The following is a 14,862-nucleotide window of genomic DNA, read 5'->3' as shown; positions in this document are numbered from 1 at the left end:
TACAGATGCAAGGGTGCGGCTTATGCAATTTAAGATTTTACATAGATTCTGTTGGACCCCATCTAGATTATATAGGCTTGGTCTTAAAGACACCCACCTGCTGGCGATGCCAGTCAGAAGATGGAGACACAACCCATGCTTTTTGGGGGTGTGTTAAGATCCAGGAATTTTGATGGAAAGTTCAGAGTTTTTTGTGTGATGTTTTAGGCACTCGAATTTCACTCTGCCCCAGACTCTGTATTTTGGGCGATGAGGCAGTCCTAAATTTTGGGGATAACCACAAAAAAATTGGGTTCTGACCAGCTTTGGTTGGCAGGCAAATTATTTGAAGGGGATGGAAGTCGGACAGGGCCCCCTCATTTCTAGAGTGGTGTGCGGAGATGGGGAGAGTGGCTGCTTTTGAAGGGGTGTCAAGCAGACCGACATCTCATGCAGGGTTGGCAAACAAAACATTACATTTGCTGGTGACAGGCAATGCTGGTCTTTTCAACAGTGATGTATATTAAAAATTGGGATATATAAAAATGACTCTGGCCTGTAAGACAGATGGAATGCAGCTCAGTACCAGGGGTGTGACAGCAAGTGACTAACACATATATTATTCTCCCACAAGAAAAACAGAGGTGCTCAAAACAAAATTGCTTCTGCCAGCAGCCATCACAATGAGTGTCACACACCCAGGGTAGGCATGCCAGACCCCTCAGTATCACCTGTAGAGCCTTTCACAGCCCCTCGGTGACTACTGTTCTTTGTGAAGGAGTGCAGGTACGCTCTTACCATTTCTCCTACAATTTTGCCAACGTACACATGCAGAGTGTACAGAAGACAGGTGAGGGAGGGAAGCAGATGGTACAACACCTGGCCTTCACAGCATCAGTCCCAGTGATATTCCTTCAATTCAACAATCCTCTGAATGATAAGAAAGTGTACAGAGTCTCAAACTGAAAGATTGTGGAAGAGGATGAAAGCAGGACCTTAACCCTCTGGGGTCTGAGGGTGTTTTGGGCCCTGGAGAAGTTTTGACATGCCTTGACATTTGTGCTTTTTTCAGTTGCTTAAAAACATATTAATGGCTAAAGTCTGATATCACTGTATTCAGCACAAACGGGGCTACAATAATATGTGAGCAACATATATATGTTTGTATTTTTGAGAAAATAACATTTATGCATGTTTTTTGAAAAAACAAAAATTGTAAGTCACTGAAATAAGGCCATATAACACATACTAAACATTTGTTCACAAGACTTTTGAGGCTTGGATCTTGTAGCCTAGAGTTTTTGCTATAAAATGATGTGAAAACCATCCTGATCACGCATTCATACAAAACAATATAGTCATTTAACTTTTGCAAGACACTTTTAGTGTTAGAAAGGCCATATGTGAGAAGGCATGGATGATCATGAATATTGATGTGATTCACACTTGAGGAGACAAAGACCCCTCCCCTGAGAGAGAATGAATGTGAGGAGACTTAATGATTGAATGTATTGTTTGTAGCTTATTCACAAAATCAAGTTTGTTAAAAGAAGTAATCTGACTATACATTTTCTTTACATAAAGACTTTACTTTAGACCTACACTACCATTTAAAAGTTTTAGATCAGTAAGATTTTTTTAATGTTTTTAAAAGAAGTCTCTTCTGCTCATCAAGGCTGCATTTATTTGATCCGAAATACAGCAAAAACAGTGATACTGTGAAATATTTTTACAATTTAAAATAACTTTTCTATTTGAATATATTGTCAAATGCAATTAATTCCTGTGATCAAAGCTGAATTTTCAGCATCATTACTGCAGTCTTCAGTGTCACATGTTCCTTCAGAAATCATTCTAATATGCTGATTTTCTAATATGGGCATATTTACAGTACATTTTACACATTTACACCCGAACAGATATTTGCAAGCACAAGCTTCGTTGATGATAATGAGGCAGCATAAACACTAGTTAAAATATAATCTAAACATTCATATTATTTTTATATCATACAGCATACAATTTAAATACCTGCTTTAGCCGAAACAACATTTAAATGTAACTAAAACTTGCCTATTAGGACATATTTCAAATTTCAATACTCTGAATCCTGGCTGGCAAGTCTGGAAATAGTCCAGCTAGTAAAATATGTAGATGTTTATATAAAATAGCATGTCAACTAATGTAAGTAAAACTAAATGACTCTCTCATCCGGAATTGTATCCTCGGCTGGATCAAGACACTCTTCAAAATACAAACATTCATCATCGGATTCCCGCTCTTTTTCTGAGGAAAATGTGAACTCTTTGTCACTATCCAGGACCATCTGTAGAGCTTCCTCACCTGTGTAGCGTGCCATCTTCCAAACGTGCAGGAAAGTGAATTTGTTTTAAGGCATTGTCGGGGGCGTTTACCATTTACATTGATCGCCTCAGCACATTACCGTATGAATAGCACACTCTGCTGGTGGGTGCGATCTCAATAGAGATAATGAGCTGAGCCCATAGAAACTGTACATCGCTTTGTTTCATACAGATTACATTGCAGGAGAATATTTGCTTTAAATATGAATTGTTTTATTTAAAAGTAGACATTAAGCTTTCTTTAGACATATGTTTCATGTTTGTGTGAATAATATTCGCAGAGTTTCAGTTCATTTTTGTGATGCATTTCAGAAAGATGCTCGCGGAGACATAGACGGCTGAAAGCGCACCTTGTTTATTATAAGGTTTTGTTGTTATTGTGAGTGTACACAGATAAAAGTTGACCCTTTATGGTTTCTAATGATGTCTTACACTTATCTGTATGGCCAAAAATGATGGAGTATTTTAAGTTGTTTCCACTGTTATGCGGAATAAAATCCAGCAGGACGCGCCGGAGCATCCGTCGACCCAGAGGGTTAAGGCCCAATTCCAAACCAAACAAACACTTCCAGTGTGTATATTATATGAATTAGTGAGGAAGGTTTTTTTTTTTTTTTACATTTTGTTTTGATATTTTAATCAGCAGTGCTTTAAATAGAGTGCTAACAATGTGTTGTGATGTTTAGCTGCTTAAGCTTTCACAAAAGTTGTCTTTAAATTCAATGCCTTTAAGCATCATCACTATGGCCATACACATTCAGATGGACATCTTTGGCCTTTACATTGTGTCTTGTGGGCATTCTGCCACATGCATTGCGTTTTTAAGGCCACATCCATCCCAATCAATTTTTGTTTGAAAACTCTGTTTTAATTCTTCTAATTAGGGATGGGCTTTACTGGTCATTTTGCCTACTCGAGTACTCTGACTAATTACTCATCGAGATCTCGAGGGGCAATGACATGTACATAACTGGATATATAATAACATGTCTGACATACGTCTTTGGCTACTGAATTGCGTCGTCTTGTTCAAGTGTATCGTCTATTATTTTATAACAGCCTATAAAAATGAAAAGATTGCATAATCAAAACATAATGCATCATATTTTGTCATTGTGAAGAATCGCTGCCCAACTCAATGAAAGAATGGACACAATGCACATCTGTCTGTCAGGTTACCGTAGTAATTAGTAAGCACGCACCAGTTTTTTTCGTGACTGTCCGAACCGTCTATTTTCAAATCGCTTTCAGTTTTGAAGACGCTGCATTCTGTTCCATTTAGCTGCACTCTGTCTAGCTGTTTGAAACACTCGCCTGCTGTATATGCGATGAGTCCACTGCCACACGCACCTGGTGTGTGTGTGTCCAAGTGTTCACTCCTGTAGGAAAGCCGCAATGCTCAGTATTGTTGCTGTGATAATTCATGAAGCGTTCCATTCAACTTGGAAAGTCTGAATTTCTACCTTTCAGCTGGGGAAAGTGCAACGGAATGACACATTATGTTGGACTACTAAGCTGGAAACTGGTGTGGAAATCTTCAACTCCCATTTCGACGAGATGCAGGTGTGTGTATAACGTCACTTAGGGCAGGGAGGTTTACAGTCAGTAACAAACATTCACTTTTATTGAATAACATCCATTAACAAGTCAAAGTTAACATTAAATGATAATAAAACCTGTTTAGCAAACATTTTGCAGAGACAGGTGTTCAAAACACGGTTAAATACTCTCTTTGTTTTGATTATCGTAATGATAGCATTTAAGCATCGTATATCAGTTTGGTTGCTACGAGACGTCTCTGACAATCAATGTACCCCTCAAAACCACAACGTAGTCATCTCAAAATTAAAGATAAGCTCCCTCTTTGACAAACACATTTGTGTTTAGTTTTCAGGTAATTGTCACTGAATTTCGAATTCAGTGAAAAGTCACATCATGCATGATCATCATCGTTTTCATGATCGACCACTGCTGCCATGTCCGAGTACCCAAGTACTCATGCCCATCCCTGCATCTAATGTCATCGTTTTCAAAGTATGCGGTAACGGAGGGTGCTTTCAAAGCATTCCATTTTCAGAAGAACAAAATGCCATTCCAGTGTGGATGAGAGGCATAAACGTAGCTAAATCAAAGCGTTTTCAAATGAAAATGAATTGGTGTGAACCTGTCTTAAGACAGCATGCCAAGTGAAAAATAGTTACATTCAAGAGTCTTGAGACCCCTGAATTGTGTTCTGTCTAGCTGTTTATTTAAGGCAAGAACCTAAAAGTCGGCATAATTTGGCCGATCTTAGGGTACTGGAACTTTCTGAAACAACATGTAGACTTCCAGTGAGATCATGTTGCTCCCTTTCACCCTTTTCATCACGATTATTTTGCTAAAAAGTATTTAACCTTGAATCTTGATATCCCTGACTGAACCGAATCCCCTATTCCAACAGCAGGCCTGTCAAAGCCACAAGTAAAATAAGTCTAGTCTGCATTGTGGAAAAGCACCACCTAATTAATATGGGTGAACGAAGGTCATTCTGCCAACCCATATCAAAACCAAGGCTAATAACACCATTGCTGTGCTCTACATGACCCCAAGTCAAACAAAGGTCCCCACAACTTCTGTTTGGAGCTAAAAATATCCAGACAACAAACAGAAAGGGCATGGATCTCATTTCAACGTTTGTGATCAGAGCACAGAAGCTCATTTTCAGATGTTTTCTCTCAGTACTTGGTAAGGCAGACGAGGTAATGCCAAACATGGCTCCCATATATGTGGGACACAGACCTCTGCTACTGTGCCAGAGAGAGTGTTTGTGAATGGCCCATCTGAGCATGTGCTGCACTCAAATGTTTCCCCACTACTGCACATGTCAGTGCTCTGCTTCTGGGTGACCTATTTCTCTACTGTCTCCAACACAACATGCGAGAGAAGGCACACTAGCATGACTATATCTAAATGAATGGGAAAACAGGAAGATAAAAGCAGATTAAGTACAGTTAATATACCAGATGCAGTGTTTACATCAAACATAAAGCAGAGACCCAACATGTTACCAAAATTGTTTAAATGTACAGGTGCATCTCAATAAATTAGAATGTCATGGAAAAGTTCATTTATTTCAGTAATTCAACTCAAATTGTGAAACTCGTGTATTAAATAAATTCAATGCACACAGACTGAAGTAGTTTAAGTCTTTGGTTCTTTTAATTGTGATGATTTTGGCTCACATTTAACAAAAACCCACCAATTCACTATCTCAAAAAATTCGAATATGGTGACATGCCAATCAGCTAATCAACTCAAAACACCTGCAAAGGTTTCCTGAGCCTTCAAAATGGTCTCTCAGTTTGGTTCACTAGGCTACACAATCATGGGGAAGACTGCTGATCTGACAGTTGTCCAGAAGACAATCATTGACACCCTTCACAAGGAGGGTAAGCCACAAACATTCACTGCCAAAGAAGCTGGCTGTTCACAGAGTGCTGTATCCAAGCATGTTAACAGAAAGTTGAGTGGAAGGAAAAAGTGTGGAAGAAAAAGATGCACAACCAACCGAGAGAACCGCAGCCTTATGAGGATTGTCAAGCAAAATCGATTCAAGAATTTGGGTGAACTTCACAAGGAATGGACTGAGGCTGGGGTCAAGGCATCAAGAGCCACCACACACAGATGTGTCAAGAAATTTGGCTACAGTTGTCGTATTCCTCTTGTTAAGCCACTCCTGAACCACAGACAACGTCAGAGGCGTCTTACCTGGGCTAAGGAGAAGAAGAACTGGACTGTTGCCCAGTGGTCCAAAGTCCTCTTTTCAGATGAGAAGTTTTGTATTTCATTTGGAAACCAAGGTCCTAGAGTCTGGAGGAAGGGTGGAGAAGCTCATAGCCCAAGTTGCTTGTAGTCCAGTGTTAAGTTTCCACAGTCTGTGATGATTTGGGGTGCAATGTCATCTGCTGGTGTTGGTCCATTGTGTTTTTTGAAAACCAAAGTCACTGCACCCGTTTACCAAGAAATTTTGGAGCACTTCATGCTTCCTTCTGCTGACCAGCTTTTTAAAGATGCTGATTTCATTTTCCAGCAGGATTTGGCACCTGCCCACACTTCCAAAAGCACCAAAAGTTGGTTAAATGACCATGGTGTTGGTGTGCTTGACTGGCCAGCAAACTCACCAGACCTGAACCCCATAGAGAATCTATGGGGTATTGTCAAGAGGAAAATGAGAAACAAGAGACCAAAAAATGCAGATGAGCTGAAGGCCACTGTCAAAGAAACCTGGGCTTCCATACCACCTCAGCAGTGCCACAAACTGATCACCTCCATGCCACGCCGAATTGAGGCAGTAATTAAAGCAAAAGGAGCCCCTACCAAGTATTGAGTGCATATACAGTAAATGAACATACTTTCCAGAAGGCCAACAATTCACTAAAAATGTTTTTTTATTGGTCTTATGATGTATTCTAATTTTTTGAGATAGTGAATTGGTGGGTTTTTGTTAAATGTGAGCCAAAATCATCACAATTAAAAGAACCAAAGACTTAAACTACTTCAGTCTGTGTGCATTGAATTTATTTAATACACGAGTTTCACAATTTGAGTTGAATTACTGAAATAAATGAACTTTTCCATGACATTCTAATTTATTGAGATGCACCTGTACATTTAAACAATTTTGGTAACATGTTGGGTCTCTGCTTTATGTTTGATGTAAACACTGCATCTGGTATATTAACTGTACTTAATCTGCTTTTATCTTCCTGTTTTCCCATTCATTTAGATATAGTCATGCTAGTGTGATCATACATTTTACCTTGCGCAATTTTGTCCACGTTGGCATTTGCATAATTTGGCAAGCTTCTACCTAGGGCTGGGTGATTTCACAATATAAAGTGTCAATTGATAGAGATTTTGCTATATCGTGTATATTGCAATATGTAAATATCCATGTGCACAGCATGGGCTTATCTATCAGTGCACAGGACTTCACATGGGACTGAGAGAATTTAAGAAACATCAACAGGGTTTAAAAAATATTCGGCGGCCGCCCAATTACCTTCGATTACATTCATCTCATGTTCAGCGTTTCACAAGCTTTTAATATGCTTCTCATCAGACACGCGCATCTGTGTTTCATGCGAGCGTCGCATGCGCTATCTCTGGAGCACGCAAGTGCGCGCAAGTCCAGCAGGCTTCCTGATATTCACTGAAGAGTGCAGAGCGGGATCACGTGCACTCCTTAATCATTTTTGACCCAGGAAAAACCCTAAGAAAAACATCTCCACAGAATGGGACAGCTCCTAAACAAATCAAGAAAATGAAGAGGAGCTTGTTATTAAAACAAGTGCGACATCTGTGGTGTCGGTTCACAAAATCCAACAGGGAGCAGAAAAATATAATATGCAAACTGTGTCGCACGACAATAATCACTCATAATTATAGTAATTTTTTTCACCTCAAAATGAAGCAAGCAAAATAATATTATGAAAGTCAAAAGATACGCTCTGCATTAATACGCCTATTTTTATTTTAATTATTATTTATTTATTTTTTTGCAAGTGTTTATTTATTTGATATTTCTTTTCTGTAAGAAGTGTTTATTTTCGTTGCATAATTTTTTTTTACTACTATTATTTGTTATTTATTCTCTATGTTGTATTACTTGGGAGAATCTCGAGTTTCTTGAGGAAAAAGTTTATAATATACGTCAACAAAATAGACTGAAATGTGGAATAATTATTTAAAACCATGTTGTTGATCTTTTTACTTTTGACTATTGTCAAGCTCCAAATGAATAGAATAAACTGACAGAACTGCCCAAAAATAGATATTACAATATAGTTAATTAAATAAAAATAAAAACAAAAAGATTTACTATATCATGATATAAAATTACTCATATCGCGATATAGATTTTGGTCATTTCGCCCAAGTGACAGATATAGAATTTGGTCATATCTACAAAGTGACAGATACATTTTCACCAAAATTCGTAGAGTTTGATTGGAGACACAGCCTCACGGTAAACAAGATATAGGAAGCATTTTTTCATCCCTTTTATAAGTTGATAAGCCTATTTATTTTGCTATCCTAACTATGCAAAATGTTATGCTTTTTTCATGTGACTTATTTTTGTGTCGTGACCCACCAGCTTGTAACCACTGTTGTGTGGGTTTTTAGGAACCTGTTGGACAGACAGATAAATGAAGGCTGTGTCAGCACCTGGGTGTCTGTTATGTCACAAGTACAAAAACAACCTGCATATCCAGACAAAGCATCAGCCATGTTTTAAAAAACAGTCTGCATTGGCCTCAAGCCCTATCAGGCATTTTATCAAATGAAAGCTCAGACGCTGCATGACCAGAATACGCCATGACATTAAGCCACATAATCGGCCTTGGCAGAGGAACGCAAGTGAAAGAGCAAGGTCAAGGAGGGCACAGTGATTTCTCCCACTCCGTCACACAGATTTGATGCCTTTAAGCAAAGCCCGTCTCTCTGTGTGAGCAACCAGTGCTGGCCTCCACCATTGTTTGCCCCTGCTAACAGAGAGTAACAGTCAGTAACTGATGTGAGCGGCCTTTAAATTTAACTCCTTCCACAGGAAGGTGTGAAATATAGCCAAGAGCGATATATCATGCTGGCTCAGTGAAGGGCAGAGGGTAGGGCTGTTATAAACCATAGATTAACACTTGCCCAAATCCTACTCAAAATATGAGTGACATCTGTGGCAGCATGTGATCTGCGGTGTTGAAGCATGCATACACAAACAGATTCATGTGTGAGAAGGGAAGAATGAAGTCCACTAATGCACTAGACACAATGGATGGTCAAATCAAAAGCACTCAAAAGGCTATCTGCTGTAATCTTTCCATCCCACACGCTACTTAGCCTCGTGAGCAGCGAGAGAAGAGCACTTCATGTGCATCCCTTTAGCCCATTAGATCCTACAGCACACCGGGTAATTGGTTTATGGCCGCTGTGAAACTGTGCCTCGCCATGATGCTATATGGGATAATGAAAATCCTCAAAAACTGTCCATTCAGTCCGACACCCTGATTTTGGGTCATATCTCTGCTGAAAGAAACGGTTTAAATCCACCTAAGATGGTCTTAGCTGGTCTGATATGTCTCCCAGCCAAGCTAAGCTAGTTTTGAAGCATGACCAGCTAAAAAGTGACCAAAACCAAAAAAGCAAACAAATGTACATTTTAACATTTTCATTTATGCATTTATTTCCTAGGAATCAAACCCATGACCTTGGCGTTGCTAGCGCCATACCTCTAAAAGTTGAGCTATAGGTACATACACACATGCTCAAAAACTAATTAGACAGACACGCAAACACAGTTTTTAAGCCAACAATGGATCTATTAAAAAAAAAAAAAAAAAACAGAAGCCTTGTTAGGAAGTAACCCAGTTTATCCACTAAGTCGCAGGCAAACATGCTGCCAGTAATTTGGTAGCATTAGAGGGATTTTAACATTTCTCAAGCCATGCATATGGTTTGACATGGATCCTGCAGCAGTGCACACTCACAGTACAATTTTGTTCCCCTTAAACAAACAAATGAATAAAGAAGATCACACAGACTGCAGTAAAAGTCCTGATATAGCAAACAGTAATCTGAGGACCAGGCAAAGTGTAACTTGATTAAGACATAATAGTACAGAGTTTAAACCCAATGTGTAATGTATGGGTCATTCCTGCAGTACAAGGTATGGTATTATTATAATGTTTAATTTCAACCGATGACAATTCAAATAGGCTTGTTAAAAAGAATAGATTATTTACAACGTTACACACTGGTGTGGGCCTAAAAGTCAAATGATAAATTATTGAAATCAATTTAACTTATTGCATTTGTGTCAAACATCTTTGATCAAAATAAGTGCTAAATCAACAGTTTTCACACAATTAAGTGTCTAGTATTGCAGTGTCTCACTAACATGTATTCATTTAAGGCAAATGTGTTATTTTAACACTGAAAGTGGGTGTTTTTTTGTATCTCCCTTGACTTATTTTGTGTATTGATATTTAGGGAACTCCTTTTTAGGCTTCATTAGACTGCGACATCTGGATTTTATACATTTTCCCCTCTATAACCTGATCAATTCACTGGCCTTTTTTTAAATTATTTTTTTATTTTTGCAATATGTAGTAAGTTTCACAAAACAATTATTCGGTCTGACAAATGCTTTGCCTACAGCTTCTATCGGCTGACCAAGAGGGAAACGGTCCGGCTCAGAAATAAACTAACGGTGAAAACGTGTGATTAATTCCATTTCCATTATTGTATTGAATGTTGCGGTCTCGCTGTTGTAATGGCAGGTGCACAACACCAACAGTCACGATTGAGCATCTTCAATAAAAGGACATAACTTACCCTCAACGCTGAGAGGTCTATTTCATCCAGACTCCGAGCTGGAGAATCGCTCGCCATATTACGAGTGAAAGAAAACCGGAATTCGAGGAGAAACAAAGAAATTTGACTGAATCGACCTCAGACAGTCGTTTGCTGATTTCCTCTGTAGCGCGTGCAAATCACGTCCCTTGTTCGCTCTTGCTTCACAATATTTCTTTTAACTGTGGATTCCACCGATGCAACACAAGCCTTCGCGAGACCTCATTAAGACATATCCTCAAAAAACAAAAACATCGTGTGCTATGAGGACAAGGGCATGTTTTCAGTACCGACTACACATCTTTCGCTCCCTTCTCTGTCGTTGAAATCTCAACACTGCTCGTCTTCAGACCAGCATCAATCAGATGTGTGGGAGTGGTTAAAATTAAAGGGGCGTGGTATGTCTCACTAGCACCGCCCATTCACTGGTTCCTCGGTTAGCAACACTGCTGCAAGAACAACGTGCAAATCTACCTATTACATGATGATGCCCCGAAGCTTTTAACGCACTCGCCTTAGACCTGCCTCATGTTTTTTATTTATTATTAGTTGAAAGCTCTAAATCAGTCCAATATTTAGTAAACAAATTGTTAAATCAGTAAATGCTTATCATTTATCTTGATTTTGCAAGACTCAAAAGCACATCTACACAAGGATGGTTTAAGATCCCAGTTCATTAAGAAAAATTTTATATATAAAAAAAAATATATATATATATATATATATATATATATATATATATATATATATATATATATATATGTGTGTGTGTGTGTGTTATGTATATTTAAAAAAAGAAAAGAAAGGATTTAGCCTGTCTTTCATCTTTCAATACAGATTCTACATGTCCTCAGGAATTCACAACTGTTTGTAGTTTTGTTGTCAGTTATCAGTAAGCCTACGTGCTGTTTCTTGGGAACTCTCTAAAGAGACTGAAGCATGCACTCTTACCTTATAAACAGATCAACTTGGCAGATTCAAACCAAACTGACACTGTGCCACACCTTTGTTTTAATGTTGCTGTTTCAGACATGGGAAATGAGATATGGTTAAAAGACTTAACCCTATAGCATTCAAAAGAATACTAATTTGTGCTTGATACTTCTCAAGAAGCAAATGTAATGCAAAAACTCTCTCGCTTTAATAATATGAAGTAAACTTATGTTTATAATTTTGATCTTGTAGAAGTTTAGCAATAAACAAATTTTATGATATACTGTATAAAAACTTCCCATGCAGATGTGTTTGGTCCTGAGTTTTGTGGGATATATAATGTAGGTACACCTCTTGTATACTGTTAAATGTGTTAAAAGGTTTTCAAAATATATATTAAATTAATAATTAAAATAAAAATAATACACTTCTGACATAGAATATTTGTCAATCACGTGCATTTTAAATTCTTGTTTTATTTCTATTTAAAGAAATGCATTAAAAGCTCTTCCTTTTCCTCCTTATTTTCATCTATTGTCATCAGAACTACTGCAGATGTAAGAAGGCTGGCACAACCTTCTCTGTAATTCAGCCTGAAATGTATTGTTTCCAAGGAAACTTGACTTATATAATCTTTAATTCACTTCATAGGAACTCTACTTTTTTTCATAGTCTACCTCCTTTAAAAACCTGAGGGTGAAAGACATTTTTATTCTTTTTTTTGCTATGTTGTCTCTTCATTTCTAAATAATTTTTTAAGTAACATGCCTTTCACAAGACATATCACAGATATTTTGGGCAAAAATTAGAGGGGTGAACCTGTCACTCAGATATGTTATCCATTAAACTATTCTTTTAAAAAAACGTGTTTAATGAGACAGGGGATCTAGCCATTCTGGGGAGGCTATGTTGCAGCATGTCCGTTGGCCATATGAGATATTGCTAAACATTAAATATAATTGAAAACTAGTAGTGGATGTTTCCAAAAAATGAAAATGCATGTGGAATTTCAGTATTAAAAAAGCCTTTATTAGAGGAGCTGCATCTTAAAAAATCACCAATGCATATCAGCCCAAACAGGCCTTCAAAATAATTGAAAATAAAATAATCAAAAATAATTGGTTAAAAACAAATGTTTTCCCCACAGGTTATCACTACATTACTAATACTTGTAGAGTGTTTAAAGACTTTAAATTAATTATATTTGACTTATGGTATAAAATATATTTTATCAGTAATATTTCAAAAAATCACATTCACCACAGACGAAATATTACAAAGCAGTCTGGTCCACATTTCCAATTATTGGTTTAACAAGATGCAAACCTTGAATTCAAAGTTTCAGCATTTATACAAATCTGTATTAGAATTCCACGGATTCCTCTTTGTATAGCTTATGTAAAATAGCTCCTCAGCAACAATTAGATACAAGTGTGTCCATTAGCCCTCCACATTTCCTTACATGCAAGGCATTCAAGTGGGTGTTTCAAGCTTAGAGGTCAGCAAAGCAAAAGCCATATGAGAGTCACTGTCTGTATTTTGATGTAAGTTGATCATTGGTATGTTTTCTGATATTTGATAATATTATTAGCCTACCATTAATATTTCAGTAATATTAAATTATCTTTGCACTCATCTGTTTTTGGTGTTGCCACTTAACAAAGAAAGGCGCTTAATTCAGTGCACCAAAGGGAGCATTTAGGTTGTTTAGCAGATGATTTTATCCAAAGCGACAACAAAAGCGATTCATCCTTGGGAGACATTAGCATGAGAAAAGCCACAATGCAAAGTTCCAAGATAACTCAGTAAGAGCTGAGAGGTGAAACAACAGAAACAGAAATAGTCGAGGGTTTTTCAAGAGTAAGTGCAATAACAGCTGTGAGTCAAGTGCTCGTGCAAGAGTCTTCAAGTGTTTTTTGAAGGTTTTCTCCTGTTCTGATTTAGAATATAATTTTGTTAAAAGGGATTATATGCCCTTTTGTGTTGGAACCTTGATGTACCTGAAGAGAACACATGGGGCATGGGCCAAATGCTTGATTTCCCTGCCAGACTCCCCCTGGTTTTTGCACGCTGTAGGCAAAACAAGAGGGTAGATCTTGCATGCTATTTGAGACTCTAATGACTCACACAAACGTGCTTATGCATGTAATGTGTGCCAGTTAAAAATAATTATCTGAATTTGCATCTATGGATTTTCAAGGAAGTAGAAAGGCTAGAATATTCATGCTTATTTTAAATACCATATAATTTCTGTGTCTATGTGGAGAAAGTGTGCTTGTTAAATTTCTAGCAAGAGTCTGTTCATTTGTACCCCAGAGGTGCTTCTAAAGTACATGTAGTAACTACAGTAAGTTTCCAGTTACAGAGGAATCAGTATACCTGTATTCCCTCTACTGTTTCTCTTTAAAGGCTGTCAAGGATCAAAATGATAGAACCAGGAGTCTGCAATATAGAAATCAAACATGAAGAGTAAGATTTGGTGAACCTGCAAATAACAAGAAAGTCTTTCAAGGGATAGTGCACCCAAAATTGAAAATTCTCTCATCACTTACCCTCATGCCATCCTAGATGTGATTTACTTTCTTTCTTCAGCTGAACAAAGATGTTTAGAAGAAACAACATGAAGTCAGCACTCAACACATCAGCTCAACTCAATGCTGTGTTCAAGGGCACTTCCACTCGTATCCCAAGAAGAGCCATTTAATATAGTTTCTCACAGTTTTTTATTATTAAAGCTGATGTGTGTAATTGTTACAATGTTAAAATTCCATATTCCAGCTTTATTCAGAGTCATCTATAAGTAAGCCATTTGTAGGCTGATTTCCCCTATAACACATTCAGAACATTCTGTTTGTCTGACCAACCACCCAGCCCAAGAGTTTGGGGCTGAACTATCTGTTTGGCCAATCAATGGAAGACCAATAGGGGGAGTTTTCTGGAATCTGTTTGAAAACAGTTTCAGCTTTAATAAGTTCAGGCATGAGCAAGAGCTCTATGTTTTAGTTTCAGGATCTGTACCTGCACATCCTCAAACAATTCACAATGTCAGTTTTATTCCTTGGCAGACCTGGACGATGAAATAAAATTTAATAAAACGATTTGCAAACGCTCCATTTCTTTTGTTTAAAACATTGTGTGGTGCTTGCTTCGAGTCAAACTCTCATGCTATGTGTCTTAAACCATTAAAGTTACGCCAATC

At 37.7% G+C, this 14,862-nt stretch overlaps 1 protein-coding gene across 7 annotated transcripts in view; it reads right to left on the bottom strand.

Moving 5' to 3' along the window:
• LOC127441510 (traf2 and NCK-interacting protein kinase-like) overlaps positions 1–11,046 on the bottom strand; it is a 143,086-nt gene extending 132,040 nt beyond the window's left edge. For all 7 annotated transcript variants that reach the window (XM_051699024.1, XM_051699025.1, XM_051699027.1 and 4 more), the window contains exon 1: positions 10,713–11,046. In XM_051699024.1, coding sequence (XP_051554984.1) covers positions 10,713–10,769 — 57 coding nt within the window. In that variant the 5' untranslated portion in view covers positions 10,770–11,046. The remainder of the gene's footprint in view (positions 1–10,712) is intronic.
• Positions 11,047–14,862: the final 3,816 nt, after the last annotated feature.

This window comes from Myxocyprinus asiaticus, chromosome 5 (genome assembly GCF_019703515.2).
Source record: "Myxocyprinus asiaticus isolate MX2 ecotype Aquarium Trade chromosome 5, UBuf_Myxa_2, whole genome shotgun sequence".
Lineage (NCBI taxonomy): Eukaryota > Metazoa > Chordata > Actinopteri > Cypriniformes > Catostomidae > Myxocyprinus > Myxocyprinus asiaticus.
Note: the sequence above shows the minus strand (reverse complement) of the source record. Positions and strands in the feature narration are given on the sequence as shown.